General features: G+C 41.6%; 1 protein-coding gene across 1 annotated transcript; it reads right to left on the reverse strand.

The window, feature by feature from the left end:
- Positions 1 to 1,808: 1,808 nt before the first annotated feature.
- XRCC2 (X-ray repair cross complementing 2) lies at positions 1,809 to 16,029 on the reverse strand. Its single transcript, XM_036379054.2, has 3 exons — positions 15,966 to 16,029; positions 11,526 to 11,607; positions 1,809 to 5,951 (listed from the first exon to the last, which is right to left on the reverse strand). Exons 1-3 carry the CDS (start codon positions 16,002 to 16,004, stop codon positions 5,236 to 5,238), a joined length of 837 nt encoding a protein of 278 aa, XP_036234947.1. The 5' UTR covers positions 16,005 to 16,029; the 3' UTR covers positions 1,809 to 5,235.
- Between the last annotated feature and the right edge of the window lie 671 nt (positions 16,030 to 16,700).

Below are 16,700 nucleotides of genomic sequence, written 5' to 3' on the forward strand. Positions count from 1 at the left end.
GTGAGTGTCTCCTCTCCAGCCAGGTTTTCCTCTTCATGCTGTCTGCAGGCTGCTCCTGCAACCCCCTGACCTTTTGAGAGTGTGCTGGTTTTAGCTAAGCCGTTCTTTGCTACTATGGGCCTTTTTCTACAGGCTCTGGAGAGAAATGGAGCCCTTTGCCTGTCAGCTTTTGATGACCAAATGGCTCTCCTGTTTCCCACACTTCAGCAAAGCCTTGAGGAGTTTCCCAACAGCCTCCCCTCTTCTCAACCTCTTCCTCTTTCACTTCCCTCCTCACGGAGATATTGGGATGGAGACAGAACTGTCAGAGCCCAAGATGTGTCTCAGAGACAGCACTGCCCACTACAGCATGGCCTTCTCCATCAGCAGCATGAGAGTGTGCAGATATTCTACATCAAATTCTTATTCATCCCTTGACAGGAGATGTAGAGTCCATTCCTTGACCTTTACCAAGCCACCTCTGGAGCTTTGACTTGCCACTGCAGGAACCTCACAGCCTTTCTAAGCCTCTTTTTGGAGCAATGGCCTAAAATCTTGTCCTTAATATTCAAATCCCAGGATTTCTTCTCTTTCCTATCTCCCCCACGGCTAGGAGGTCTTTAGCACAGGCCCAGCGAGATGTATGAGAAAGAAACCTGGCAAAAGGTTTAAATTAACTCTCGTGGTTGTGCCAACTCCTGCAGAACGAGAGTGCCAAGATCCAAACATGGCTGCTCACCAGCATTTGGCAAGGCGGTGACATCTTGTCACCGCTCTCCTGGAGCACTGGGGCCCACACAGGTACAAGGACCAGCTGGCTGGGGCACGATGCAAAGCAGGGTGGGAAAGCAGAGGGAAGAGTGCCAGGCTTTTCCCAAACGAAGTCACAGCCCCGTTTCTTCAAAATCATCTACTCAAATGTGACATTACTCCCGAGTGCCAACAGAATCGAGCCTCCACAGCTACTTACCACTTAACTGATGTGTCACATGGGTTCAAGCTTCCCTGTCTGGGGAGCCCAGTCTGTGCTAGTAATAAAGAGTGCACATAAACCCTCAGCAAAGGAGAGAAGGACTCACTTGCAGTGAAACTTGCTCCTGCCACAGAAAGCTGCAAGAGTGCTCTGGAGCTAAGTGCTAACTGTTGGGAAGGTGCCTTGAGCTGGAGGGGAAAACAACCCCAACATAAAATAAAAAGTCTGTTTTTACATTTAATTCCTCCTGGGTCCAGAGCAGCAGAGTTTTATATTTTCATTATAAATAAGCTATAAAGAATCTACATAGTGGAATCCATATTCCCAGGTGGGAACAACATACAGCCCCACTCTAGTCAGCCTTCTCTTTGTAAGTATTGCCATGCCAGACAGGTCAGTGAAGTTCAAGGGCCCTTTTGTCTCACTCCATGTTATTCACAGCCCAGTGCCACTCTGCTGTCTTCTCTCACACACAGGGACAGCCAGACCTTTGATTTCAGAGACTGCTGCAGGGCATCAGTTCTCCATCCAGATCATGCACATGCATTGGACTCATGTTCCTTTACCTGTCTGAAATTTTTTTCCATGGCCAAAGTCTTCCAAGCCCCTCCAGTGCCTTCCCTTCTTCACAAAATGCAGGGGTCCTGTGCTACTCTGTAGCTGTTGGACACACTGCACCTGTCTGCAGCTTTTACACAGGGGAGAATTCATTGCAATTTCTACACCAGTTGGAGTTTGTGCTGTGGAACAGCTTTATGCTGAGGTGGGTGTTGAGTTTGACATCAGGCTTGGTGATGGCAAAATGATGTTGCCCATCACCCCAGTATGGCATTTGCATATCAAAAGTACATTTGAATAAAAAGGTTCAAGAGACATTTTATTAGAGCAGCCACAGAAAAGTAAAAAGTCATGTTCCTCTTCAGACACAGTCCATGGCTTCTATACAGCTGCCATCAAAAGTGGTATTTCTTCTTCCTCTGTCCATTACTCTCCAGCAAAATTACCATTGCAGGTATGTTTCCACAGGAGAACATTTATCTTCTGCCATTTCCAAACTCCAGGAAAAACTAAGTTTCTGAGATTAGTTATATAAGAAAAAGGAAACTTGAATTTTATGTGCAAGCGTGAACTTAAACCAAGCAAACTGTTATTTGTATTTTATTTGCTCTATAAAAAGCCTAGGAATACAAAGAACTTTTAACTGAATATAAAACTCAACATTTTCTTTCCAGGTGTCCATAGAAATACCAGTATAGTAGAAAATAAATATAAACCCTGCAAAATACCTTAACTTGGTTTTGCTAAGAAGCCCTCTCGTTATGAAAAGAATGGGGGAAAGGGTGAACTAGTTCCTCTTTATTTCAAGCTTGCTGCTTTAATTCCATGTTGCATATGAAACAACAAACAAAATTCTAAGGAATGTAAAAAGTTCCTGTGTCTACAAAAGCCTTAATAATACCACCCTGAGCTGAAGAACAATGGCACTGACATGAAAGGATTTTCATTTCTAAGAAATGCCTTAAATCAGAGTTCAGGAATACGTGTATTCCATGCTCTTCTGCAGGGCTGATTTAAACCAGACCTACTAACCTGAAATGTGCTTCCTTCCTGGGAGACTGAGCTGCAGCAGCTCAGGGCACCCCAGGTGAGACACTGGGCTGGAGACAGGGTGGTACCTCAGGTCTGGGTGAAAGAGGAGGATCTGCATTAAGCAGAATATTCCAGGTATAATGCTACATTTCATACACAGTTCCTGGCTCACAAGGATGGACTGCAGTTTCCAATAACTACAATTGGTACAAAATTTGGAAAATTCTTCACTTAAAAAATGGCAAACCCCATGTTTAATAGCCACAGAGCATTAAGGTACAAAAAAATTGCTGCTTTCCATGTTCTTTATCACTGCATCTTTCTGAGACTTGTATCCTAAAGGTTCATTTTTCCAAAGGGCATAATTTTGGCAGAGGATGAGGTCAGTGAACTCCCAGATTATGCACTGCCTATCTCTCTTGCAGCATTACAGGGATATGCAGATGCTCAGCACCTCAGAAATCCAAGCTTGCTATACAGCTAAAACAAATGTGCAGAGCATGAATATTACAATTACCAGAGAATTTAAAAAATCTGTCTGCATTCAAAGTAAAAATAAAACTGGGAAATTTCAAAATTTCCTGAGGTGCTCTTTTTGATCAACTAGAACTTTGGCTTCATTTCAATTTAGGCATTTCTTTCATAATACAATGCAAAATACAAACTACATTGTGAAGAATATAAAAGCTTTTTTTTCCAGTTGGGAATGCCAGAACATATCCATTGTTTTTTTTCTCAAGCATATTCTTCAGCAAGTATGATTTTATGAAGAAGTTAATCATCAGTGGAGTTGCATTCTCCAGTGGAAAGGGGGGCTGTTTGGCTTTGATTTTTTTTCTAGTAGAAATTACATAGTCCTAGAATTTTCAGATTTTAAAGTTGTCTAGTTCTACTTGAAATTTCCCATTCTTTTTTACAAAAAAATTCAATAATGCCCTTTATCATAATTCATAATGGAAGTGTCTACTCATGGTAAACTATCTAACCTTGGTCCACTCTAGGCTGAATGGTTTTTATATAATTTTTCATGTATTTGTGTACCTATGCAGGTTTTGAAATAAAATACATATTGGTGCTGATGGATGAGAAAGCACAAATGAAGTGACATTCTATAAAATCATCAGCTCTGGGGAGATGTTCAAAAGGCAAAGTTTGCTGATGTGCCAGAGTAAAAGAACTGATGGCATGAAGAAGTGATCAGATGGAAGGTTTAAAATGAGAAGGGAAAAAAGGAAGTTTTCCACAGAAAGAATAATTAAACTGAACTCATTGTGAACAGACACAACAGAAACCAAGAGGGTAACTGAACTGTACAAGGCTGGGATTCCAAACATACATTCAGCTTGAAAAAGCTGCTTCAGAAGTCAGGAAATTCAAAGGTAAGTGTCTCACAACAGAGTTTTTTAGGCATCTTCCTCAAAAAGATACTGAGCTAGATACTTCTTATTAATATGCATTTTTGTTAATAATCTCTTCAATCTAAACTATAAAATGTGCTGTGCAACATGACTGAACAAACATCACTGTGAGAAGTATTTCCCCCTTGTTTGAGTAATTTGAATTTGTAAGCTAATGTAAGTTTTTGTATTAAATAATGTACTGTGTGCAATTTTCTTTCTTGTAAAGTACTTTGAAGCTTTCAAAGGGCACTCTAGGTTCATAAATAATGTGGTGTTCTTTGCCAGAACTGTAGGGCATTTCTTGTAAGTTCTGAATCTTCTGTGCCAGAATTGCAACATGTTACATGCCAAATCCTGCACACAAATGTTCTACATGTGGCAAATACATATTGGTAAAGACCAGAGGCGTGGCATTCCTGGATTTCTTAGAGACTGGGGAAGGGAAAGAAGTGGGAAGGAGTAATGAGGAAAGGCAGAGAAAAAAGTCTGTGCATCATTTTAAAAAATGAAAAACAACAAAAAAAACCAACCTCCACTCCCAAAATAACCTGTAACTTGCACTTAATTATTTCCAAAAACTAAACTTTTTGCTGTTATGCAGCACAAACTCACAGATACCCAGAGCTGGGTCTTTACTTTTCCTTCAGTTATGGAAACCAGGCCTCTATTTCTTTAATAGCTGAAGATTCTTCAATGCCAGACATTTGTAAGGATCAGAACACCTGCAATCCCTGCTCCTCTGAGCACCCCCTAATGTAAATGGAGAGGCTGTGAGCCAGGAGAAGCAGCACAGTCAGGATCACCACTATTTAATAGGCTGTGAAAATGAAGCTCTTCTTCAGGCAAAACTGGCATTTCTTGTGCCCAAAGCTGCAGGGAATAAACCAAGGCCAATGTTTATAAAGTGTGAACTCTGGCCTCTTTGCAACCTCTGCTACAGACAAGTAGGCTCCTACTTCTGCAGCTTGGAAGAGGAGTAAGATCCAGAAATTCCAACAGGCATTTGGCCACATTGGTTTGACTGCTGAAGGATACCAGGATTTTATGTGTTACTATTTTCTTGATTAAGCACAAACAAGTAATGTCAATAGTCCTCTATAGTTTGGATGGAATTGCTGAAGTAATTAAGAAATTTTACCATTCCCTGTCCTTCACTGAATTTCAAGAAAATGGTGACAACAACTATTAATTAACCAGCAATAACCAGCTAGTTGAAAAGTTATGAGACGGTACTTAGACCTAATCAGGCATTAAGCACCTGGATTTGATAAATGTTTACAAAATAAACTGATGTTAAAACTGAACTCCACATTCTGCAACACTAAATGAACGTTTTACTATCTGGTTTCTTTTGAGGTGGCAAGAAACTACAGTAAAACCTTTGCTGTTGCCAGAATTACACTGCTTAGAGAAAAACATCCTGTGTGTTACCATTTGCTGCCATGATTTACAGAGATATGGTCTGTAGTCTGTATCAGTTTCATGTGGAAGTTTTAAAGGTAAAAAGCCTTCTGCAGAGTTTGCAGATTTCTGCATTAATGTCTGTGTTGTTGCAAAGAGGATCAAGTGGTGCTGTGTCACAAGCTTTTCAAGGAAGTTAGCACATTTTTTCAGGTTCATCTCCTGCAAGGTAAGACTCTCCCCTCCATTGCTTCTGTCTATCCAATAAAAAGCTGATAAACTATCTAAAATCAAAACACAGAGCGAGGGGTGAGCGCAGAACAGGTTTTCTAGAGAGTAGAGAGTGAGGAGTAACTGAGTGCTACTACTGCAGCTCACAAGGAAGAGCCTTCCCAGGCACTGCTTTATCATTTCTTCTGTCCCTTGTGCCAGCCTGTTCTCAAGGATGGTGACCAGCCGGAGCATATCGAAATGGTAATCGGTGTCAACAAACATGACTTCTACTTCCAGTCCTCCCTGTGCTCTGGCAATGATGCAGCGGGCTAGCAGGTGATAAAGCATTTCTGTTTTTCCTGTCCCTTCTGGGCCATGGAATTCAATAACATCTCCTGTTTAAAAACAAAGCAGTGTGTTGTCAGGTAAGAGCATTTCTAGCCCAGAGTTGGTTCTCAGTGTTTTCTGAACCAACATTCACTATCCCACAAATTGGGAAATGCATTTTAATCGACATTCATAAAATGGTTTAAATCCTGGTTAGTATCCACCAACAGATATTTCAGTGTTCAAGAAAGGCCTCTAAAGTGAAGTTAATCAACTGTGAACAAAGGTTGAAAGCCTCTGCCAGCACTATCTAGGAGACTTCCGTCAAGAAAAGGTTGGCAACTGGATTTCATCTATATCATTACAGGCAGATAAAGGCAGAAGAGGAAGCTGCTACACAAAAGTGGCTAAGAAACCATGTACACTATGAACACACAATTAAGAAATAACAAAGCAGAGGACAAAACAAAACAAAAAAATTGACATATTAGAGGTCCTTTCACATAGATGTCACTGTGCTGCATGTCACAAGATTCCTACAGGAATCTGTGACTTGTGAAGAGATCAGCAGTAGGTTTATTTAGCGCTTATATTCAACTGTGGTGATAATAATGTGAAACTGCTTCTTTTGACAAGGGAGACTCAGGGATTCCTTCAACTCCAGGCAAGGCCTCTGTCTGAAGCAAACGATCTCTGTTCATAAAAGGATTCAGCCTAATTATCTCATCCATGTGGGTCATAAAATACATATCATAAAAATTTAAAATGTTAATTAAAAACAGCATTATGCTTCATTAGGAAACCAGTTCTTTTGTTGGATGTGAATGCAAGATACTCAAAAGCCTTATCCAAAGTCTTCTGATGTCTTGTATCAGAGCAAGACCCTAGAAGAAGTTAATTTATTAGCTGCTCTTTATAAATTTCTAATTTTGGGAACTGGATGAGTTATTTATGACATTTTGGATTTTATAGGCAGGAGGGTAACCACATGCAGTAAGGAGAATCACACCACTGTAATTGCAGGAAGGTGAGAGATTTCCATGGCCTGGGCAAGTGCAAATGGCCTGACAGCTTTCCATAGGGGGATGCGAGAGTAGAGAATTAACTGCAACTTTCCTTAAACATGCTTGTGCCTGCCTGAGTTAACAGGGTTTTTCAAGTCACTGCTCAGCTTCCAGAGGATGTCCTCATTCACAAGTGCCTACAACATCAAGATGCAATTTGGGATCAGGGGAGCAGGATGGTAGAGAAGAAACCAAGCTCTTCTCCCTTTGCAAGTGTTAAAAGCAATTTACACCTGATGTAACAAGTCTGTCCATTTCAGTGTCACTCAGAAATAGCATTTATATGAATTTCTGATCCTTTGAAATCTATTAAAAAGCTTGATTGTCTCCCAAGCCCTTATTAAGCTGTTCTGAATGGCTCCCTCACTTCTGAGATGAAAGATAACTACACATCCTGGGACATAAGTTTTTATTTTCTCTTCCTGTGCAGAGGTCACGGTGCCTGATGCTGTCACTTGCAGCCAGTGGCTCTGCTGTCACACAGCCTGTGCCAGAGACATAACCACACCCTGGCAGGGTGAGATACCAGCTTGCAAAAGCTCCTCCTAAAAGTGCTGGGTAGGTCATTCCCTCCTACTTTGTCTCTTGCAGTATTTTAGAACAATTGTGTAAGGCAGCTCTTGATAAGGAACAAAGTGTGTCTTTTGCCACTGTCTGTGACACAAAACTTCTGCCACCCTGGTTGGCATTTCTGAATCCAGACCAGTAACTGAGTGGGGCCAACAGGCAATACTGCTTCACCTGCCTTTACAGCAAAATATGACCTGCTGGATTCAAAAATTCTTCTGGGAAATAAATGCTTCACTTTTTCCATTTGAAGACATTCTAGCAGGATGTCTGTGTGCTACAGAATGACCCTAGATGAGGGGGTTTTTTATTGGCAGAAGTAATAAAACTTATTTAAGTAAAAATTCTAAGTTGAATGACAATCATTCTCAGAGGTTTTTGTGGTGGTGGTTTATAAATGTGAACAGCAAGACAGCCAAGCACCCCTCAAAGTTTGCTCAACATTGCTGAAAGAGATCCACAGCTGCCCTGTAGTTGGACCAAGACACTTGAGTTACTCTGCAAACAGAAACAGCTTGGACTGCAAGAAAACCTCAAGAGAGCTGGAGATTTCTGTGCCTTCCTGATTATCCAAGAGGCTGCCCACAAGGAGAACGGGTGCAAAACAGGAACCATTTATAGCAACATCTATAAATGTAGGGTTTCATTGAATTAGCAACCAGGCTGTTACAGTAAGATAAGAGGGGAAATTCATTTCTCTGGATCAGAGAGGACAAGCCATGACACAGCAAAGGAGGAAGTGAGGCCAGCAACGTTTTCAAGAAGCCTCTGACACACTGACAGTAGGTCACAGAAGAAACTGAGTGATCACGACTAGCATCATCCATTAATGTCAAAACAACTTTGAAAAGAGGATTAGTAAAAAGATACTGTCACAGGATGAGAACAGGCTGAGAGGGAGAGCAGGAACAGCACTTTAACATGGAAGAAAGTTAATGGGAATTTTTTCTATTAGAATTGGTGTTGGCAGACATTAAACATATCAGTAGATGAATGTTCCATTAGCTTGGCAAAACATGCAGAAGACAAACTAATTGGGTTAATAAAAACTTAAGTTTGTGAAGATTTAACAGATGGAGATGGATGAGTAGAGTGATTTCACATGAAATTCAGCACTGTGAATTCAAGAGTTAGGTTTTAAGGAGTCCCTGAACACATTGCCTGGCTCAGGGCAGCCAGAACTGGCTCATTATGGGCAGACTTAAGAGAATAATAGCCCACTCCTATGAATGGGCATGCAGGTTAAACTAAATGATGCTGAAGAAATGTAAATATTTATGTAAGATTAATATATTTTTAACTGAAACACCGTGTTCAGTCCTGGCCATCAGTTTGCTGTTATGTCTTGAATGAGAAGAGCCTTATTTTTGTCTGTAATCAATCCACCAGCAAATGCTGGTTAAACTATTTTCTGACACAGCAGATACAAACAGGCTGTTGGAACACTCAGCAATAACTTTGTGTGTTTCACATCGTAGGCTACCTTGAAGTTTCTAGGCTGGTCATTTACAATACTGTGCAGAAGCTGTCACTATTATTTATACCATTTATAAGTGAAGTAGAAAGGCCTAATATTTATTCCAAGTTAATGTTGGGTGTCATGCAATTGGTGAACATCAGAGCCTTAAACTGACACCCACACCTTCATGCCAGTGGCGCAGGGGAAATATGGACTGGCAATAGTGGAAGATTATTTAATGCTTGTGTCACTTTTGCTCCATTCCAGAAGAGCTTAAATGGTATGTAATTAATGTACTTATGTGCTCTTAAATATGCAAGTCCATCATAATTAGAAGCAGTGGTTAGAGTATCACATTAATACCTATATTACCTGTCCCTATTTTACAGTACCTTGACATGCAAGTTATGAACACTTAACTAAAATGTAACCTTTGGATAGTTTATTGAAACTTCATGTATTTGTTTGAAAAAAATGAATAATTTAGGTCTTTGCATTGCTTTAATCACAGCATTTTAGATGAAGAGCTGTTCAGTATTGACTTCATGGGCAACCTATTACAGAATTCCACAGTGACACACTAAAAGTCAAGTTCATGACAAATGGAGAGGTAGGCCTTCAACAGGGATTTAAGACTGAATAATGTGAACACACATCAAAATAACACATGGCCTCACATGAATACTGTGGTATTAAAAGACAAAGCAAAAATGCAATAAAAGGTGAAGTCCATTTATATATATACTTCTAAAGGGCTGTGCTAGTATGTTAGGCAGCTTCATTAATGTCAGCCAAAAAGCATGACCAATATGGGTAATAATTGATACCATTTGTTGGAAGCAGAAGAGAAATACAAGTGCTTCAAAAGCTCAATGACTCTGTTGGCACAGAGAAACCAGTGATGAATTTTAGAAGGTTTCCAGCCATGTTAGAACTGAGGTTCTGGAACAGTCTTCAGACAGACATGAACAACCTATAAAGCTTTAGGAGCAAAGCAGATCATTTGACATGAAATTACATAACACTATGGAGTGCAGCAAGGGCACTTAGTGATCCTCAAGAAAATATCTTAAAATCTGTTTGACCAGTACATAGCCAGTTCAGTCTCCAACATTTGTTTGTTGTGTGTAAAGTTGACTAAAAAATACCAAACATCCAGACTAAAAGATTGTTTAATATTTGTTTTGAAAAAAAATACAGTAATATCTCATTTTCTAAAAAAATAAGAATTTGAGAGTCTTGTAAAGCATACACCAATTTCACTCCTGGTCCTTAATTCCTCTTGTGAGTAACACAGCAGTTCAGAAATGAGAGTATTTAAATATTCTTCTGTGTTCTACTTGCACTGGCTTAGCAGTATTTCTCCACCCTTTATCATTGTTATGTGACACTGGAAACTTTCAGGGCAGGAATCCTGTACTGTTAAAGCCCACATGTGTTTACTAGTGCTGCAAAACAATACACAACGAGTCTCACAGTGACTGTGTTTGAAGACTAAGCATCATCTCTCATCCAATTATCCTGATTCTTTTTATTGCTTTTTCTGCTCTTTATTCTGAACATTCCATATTTGTGGGAATTTAAACTGCAGATAAGTGTGCTGCTAACCACTGAAGCCACATACTTGCCCTATGAAATCCACTCATTCATACATAAATTCCACAACAGTAGTACCTCACCACTGATCCTCACTGTTTGCCACTCATATGCCTTTTTTCATACATATTTTTAGTCTTGTGTAATCAGAGTTGTCTCTTCCATCGTGAAATTCATGAAATTTCACACAATCTGGAAAATCAGTCTGACTTCCTGAATAGTGTGTTCTTTTCTGTTTAGTTCACTAATTTCTTTCATTAAAATATCCAGCCTTGATCTTAAAATTTCTTGTACTGGTGTCATTGAAAGGTTCTCCCACTTCTCCAATCTGAAATTCTCCTTCATTCACTGAAGGTCTCTATGAGCCATGTTGATCCTGCATTGTGAACTCATTTAACTAATTAGTACCTATGGCCATAATGGAATTGTTTATGAACTTCTATTCTGAGTATACCTAGGATTGTTCAGGTCAGGACTGAATGGCATGATGACTTGGCTTCATTGAAAAATACTGTTTGCTCATGCTCCTTATCCTAATTTACCCAGATAACTCTGTATCACTGAACTCTCTGCTATTCACTGAACCTCATGTTCTTTGCAAATTTCTGCAGTTATGACTTTGTGGTGGTTGTCTAGACCACTGATTAAAAAAAACAAACAAAGAGGTTTAATGACAGACTCTAGAACAAATTGCTGGAAAACTACTGACACTGACCAACATGCTTGGTATTTACTCACCTACACCTGTGTCTTGATATGTATAAAGTAGATTTAGAGGCCTATTTAATAATGTTTGGAAGGGTGACTTTGCATTATTCCATTTTATCTAGATTGCATTGAACTACATCAACAATTAGAATTCTGATCTAAAGCAAAATAATTTACTTGTGTGTTTATCTCTGAGAATACTTCTACATGAGCATTTTTCCATAAATGGGATGAAGACACATTTTTACCATGAACAGGAGATCCTTCCTCAGCAAACAGACAAGGCTCGAGATTCTTCAGAGAACTTCTGCCCTCAAGTCGTGCAAGCAGCTTTTAAAGACAAGACAAAGAGCCATGCTGTTAACTTTAAATAATGAACCTCAGGACACAAATGTAAAGGATTCTAAGAACTAACAGTTTTCCATGAGAGTCCTATTGAAAGATTAGCCTGATTTTAAAAGTGTTTTCATAAATACATATGGAAATGTATAGTCTGGACTACAGCAACAGAAGGTCCCAGCCTTACAAACAACAAGCACACAGATTCAGTGGCAGTGAGGACTGGAGATATGAGGAGAAATAAAGTTTAAAAAGCAAAGGCTGCTCAGGGACATTAGTGAGAGGGATCACTTCCAGTACACAGCAGTGCTGCCATTCCAAGAACAAAGGGAAAGAACATCATTTGTAACAACCATCACCTCCAAAAAAAATACTGGCTGAGAGGTGAAACCTTACCCATCAACAATGCCCTGAGCCAGCCTCTCTGAGCATTTCTAAGTAAAACCATGTGCATTTCACCTGGAAGTTACACAGGACTCCTCTGGGCTACAATCCTATTATATCATAGTTACTTGTTCAAACAGAGTATGGATTAAGAATCTTCAAAAGTAATTAGTCACCAGTGGCTCCTGCAAGAACCTTTCTAAAGCAAGCTTGAATTTGTTAAGCAAGTTCTCCAAAGCCCCTCGTAAAGTAAGTCCATTGTAAAACTAATTACTTCAAAGATCATGGACAGTTTCTTAAATTGAGAGGTATTTCCATAGCAAGCAGACAGGTATTCACAAAACCTGTGTTATTATTAGTTCTGGCACACTGTGTAAAGCAAGAATGAACATTTTCCCTGGTACTAGAGCTGCTATTCCCTACATGTATTCCAGTACATGGCAAAGGACATTACTGGGATGCTCTGTGTCACCAGAGCACCTATCCTGGTGCCAAATACCACATTCTCCAAGACACCCAGCTGTCATTTAGAAATCTGAACAAAACAAATCCTGTTCAGTTTTATCCCATCCTCAAGACCAAAAGAGCAGTGAGCACACACTTTCAAAAACTGCTGCCTTCTCTTGCTTTCCCTCCTTGTCAGATCCATGAGCAACACTTGCTCTGAATGATCTTGAAAGTTCTTTAAACAGTTGTGTATGTGTGTGTTTGCCTTTAAGAGTAAAAAATTAAATGGTCCTGAATTTGCTTCAAGTGGTCACAAAGGGAATGTAAGTGTGACATTTTCATTGACATTTTCAGAGTCCCTTCCATTAACAAAATGTCAATGTGTTTGCCTTGGCCTCTTCACACCTATCCAGGAGAGTTTTCTGACTCATCCTCTGAAGGGCCAAAAAACCACTCAAATTGACCTTGCTCTGGATCAGCAGATCGTCCCATTACACTTCACACATTTGTGCAGCACAAAACAAATGGTGAACTCCTGGGAACCAGCAGGGTTCCATGATCAGACAAAGCAAAAATCCAGATGGACACACATACACAAGAATACAGGAATTAACTTGGGGCACATAAACCAGCAGCTCTCAACTACCAAGAGGGCCTTGGCAGGCCCTGCATGTGCAGCTCTTCTGCTGCCAGGGCCTGGCCACCAGTGAGGAGAGGCTGCATCCACTGGGGAGAAGAACCAGGAATCCCTCACCCCTTTGTCAGCAGTGGAAGTTGAGGGAAAGAGGAAAACCACCACAGGCTGCTGCTTTCTGATGCTCTTCACTTCCCAGCAGAGGAAGCACTGCTGCAGCACGCAGGGTTAACAGGGGCTCAATGATGGGCACTGCTGGGGCCAGCAGTCACAACTACTGCTGGCCTTAACACATTGCTGCAGCCTCCTGCTCCTAAATTCATTTGTACATTAACAAATATATCCTCTGCAGTGAATTTTTTCTGGAACAGTGAGCCCCTGTGTCCTCTTAGACTATCAACTCTTTAAGTTTTACTGAGAGAGAGTAAATTGATCACTATGGTTTAAATATGAATCTGTCGTTATTTAAATGACAAGTTTATGGATTAATTTTAAATAACTACAGGTGCTTTCTCTGAGCACTGCTCATGAAGGTAATTTATGGTAATTTGCTGATGATAGCACACCTGTGTTTTTATCCAGCTTGTATTTACTTCCGAGTTCTGAAGCAGAATCTCCAAAGGCACTTGCCTCATTAGTGCCATGCTGGGAGCAACGGGGTTCCTGGCAGAAACAGCCAACAATTTTCCTTCAGCTCTCACAAAGGTTTGTCCACAGTGCAGCACAAGTGATGGAAGCAAAGCTGAGACACTACACAGGCATCCCTCACCTCTGCCCACGTTACACAGGGACAGCACAGGCTGCTCCAAATCCAGCAAGAGCCACCTTGGCTCTGCTCCAGGGGAGGCTTTCCCATTTTGCCTCCTCTTGTGCTCTTCTGGAATATGAGAGGGGGAGAAATCCCCAGCATGTAAAGGGTAATCTGGAGGGTGGATGTCAGGGGTCTCAAGCTTTGTCACACACAATGTACAGAAGGACAGACAGCATCCCTAGAGAGAACCTCGGAGCGGGAAGAGCTTAGAAAAAATTCCCAAGTCGATTTCAAATCCCATATTAGAGACTCCTGATTCTATAATCAAAGTGTAGGTGCTCATTTCTTCCTCCATAAGCCTCTCTTCATCTTTTTTTACACAAAACACCGCCCTTTAGCAACCTGCTAGTGGTAGCTCCTCACTCTTAGGTGTTCTTTGAAAATGTAATTATGCCAGCAAGAAACTGCACAGATGTGCAGTTACATGTAGAGAAAAAGCTGTACAGCAAAAGTTCAGCAGCAGCTGGGATAAATGTCAATAATGACGAAGCTGATGAGACTCAAATATTTCAGCTATGCCTTTTATAATTTATTTTCCTTTTAAGAAACAAATATGCATATGGACAGTCCCACTGACTAATGCAGGACATGCTTGTACTCTGTTGGTTCCATTGATGCTGTGCATCAATGCAAACACACACGTAGGTCTTGTCAGGAATGAGAGATTACTTCATTAAAATGTTAAAGAAATTCAAATTAAATACTCCAGCTCTGGTAGAGGCTGTGAGCTAACCTACAGGCTATTTACACATACAAACCTATCTCGAGTACTAGACAAAATTTAATTCTCAACCACTATAACCGCTCTGATTGAGCTTTTGTAAACTTTGGGTATGAAGACATATGCGAGCTATTTATCATTACTTTTACTGTGATAAACCAAAGATGTTTTGCAAGAAGTTCTAATTTGTTGTATTAATTATATTCAATAATAAAAGCACAATACTGTGGTCTCAATATATAACTCAGTAAAATCTGACTTTATGCATGAGACTATTTAAAGAAGTATTGGTTTAAATTAAGTGTTTTCTGTTTCAAGTGCTTTTACCATTTTTTGTCTGGACACTGTATTCATATATTGACTTTCCTTAACCTGTTGGTTTTCAACTCCTCCCTTGTTCCAGGCTGGATATCCATCCATTGCAGGCAGCTGATGCCATGAGCATTCCCTGTCAGCACCACTCATGTGGACAAATAAATGCATTTACCCCTTGGACAAAGAGCACACCTCATGTCCTTAATTCATGTCTATTTGCCTAGAGTGGACATCTGGTAATAATTTTTTTTTTAAGTGTCAAAAGTGCTTAAAAGCCCAAGTCCCACTAAAAACCACACAGAGCTTTAACAATAAATATTATCACACTTTTCTGTTTTATGTGAAGTATTCAGCATATTCTGGTATAGTTACACACAAATCTCCAAGCAATTAAGTTGCTGAAGGAAAGTGAAGTTTCTAACAAATAAAACATCGAGAAATGGGGAAAAAAAACCTAATAAAACAACACAAGATCCCAAAACACAAACCTCTTTTCTCCTGAAGAGGAGGAAAGCAATTCCACCTTACAAAATGTTTATTTATAGAATCATAAATTTGGAAGAGACCTTTAGGATCATCAAGTCCGAACCTTTAAAGGAAACCTTCCTCACAGGTCTTCTTCCTTAGGCATCCCCTCCAACGCCTGGGAGGGGAGCGCGAAGGGAATATTTATGAAAATAATTATCGATACACTCGAACCAAGAAGCGCCCACAGCAGAAATCCACCCGCATCCCGACACAAAGGCAGAACACGGCCCCAGGCAACCCCGCTCCCTCCCGGATCCACGGGAAATCCACCGGGAAATCCACGGGGAAAGCCCCCGCGGCCTCTCGGGGGCGGAACTCCCTCCCTCCCTCACGCACCGCCCCCTCAAGAGGCCCCGCGGGGGCTCCCCCGCTCCCGCCCGTGGGGGTGAGGGGAGGAGGCTCAGCGCTCCTCTTTTCCCGTGGCTACAGCCTCGCCCGGCTCTCCCCGCCCGTGAGCCCGGGCCCGGGGCTGCGGGGAGCGGGGGAGTGGGGCGGGGGCCGCGCCTCACCTGCGTGCCCGACTCCGCCCCGCCGAACGCGTCACCCATGGCGGCCCCGCGGCCCCGCGGCCGCCGCCGCCTCGCAGCGCCCCCGCCCGGCCGCGCCCTCTGCGCCTGCGCGGCTCGGCCCCCCGGGAGCGCGGGGAGGAGCCTGCGGGATGCAGAGTCGCGGGTTCGAGTCCGGCCTCCGGCTCAATTCACGGCCGCCCACCCGCCCGACCCTCGTACGTGTTTGGGATTCCTTGGACACCGCCGGCAGAATCACAGAGTCAAATAGGTTGGAAAAGAACTCTGGACTCATCGAGTGTAACTTATGATTGAATGCCACCATGCCAAGCAGACCACGGCAATAAGTGCCATGTCCAGTCCTTCCTTAAATGTTGAATTGAGATCAATCTTACACTTAAACAGCTCCAGGGACGGTGACTCCACTGCCTCCCTGGGCTGCCCATTCCAGTATCCAATAATTCCTTCCAAGAATAAATTCTTCCTTGTGTCCAACCTAAACCTCCCCTGGCACAGCTTACAACCATGTTCGCTCATCCTGTCCAAGTTACCTGAGAGAAGAACTTGACTCCCACCCAGAGAAAAGCTGTTTCTTTATTTTTAAGGACTTATCTTTCTACAGGTGTGTGTGGGTTCTTTCTGCTCCTGCTGGAAAGGAGCAGGTGGCTGGGCTGGTGTGACTCAGGGGATGCTCCTTGGTGGCACTGGGGAGCTGTGACTCAAGGGAAGCTCGTTCGC

The sequence above is a fragment of the Molothrus ater genome, chromosome 1, assembly GCF_012460135.2.
Source record: "Molothrus ater isolate BHLD 08-10-18 breed brown headed cowbird chromosome 1, BPBGC_Mater_1.1, whole genome shotgun sequence".
NCBI lineage: Eukaryota > Metazoa > Chordata > Aves > Passeriformes > Icteridae > Molothrus > Molothrus ater.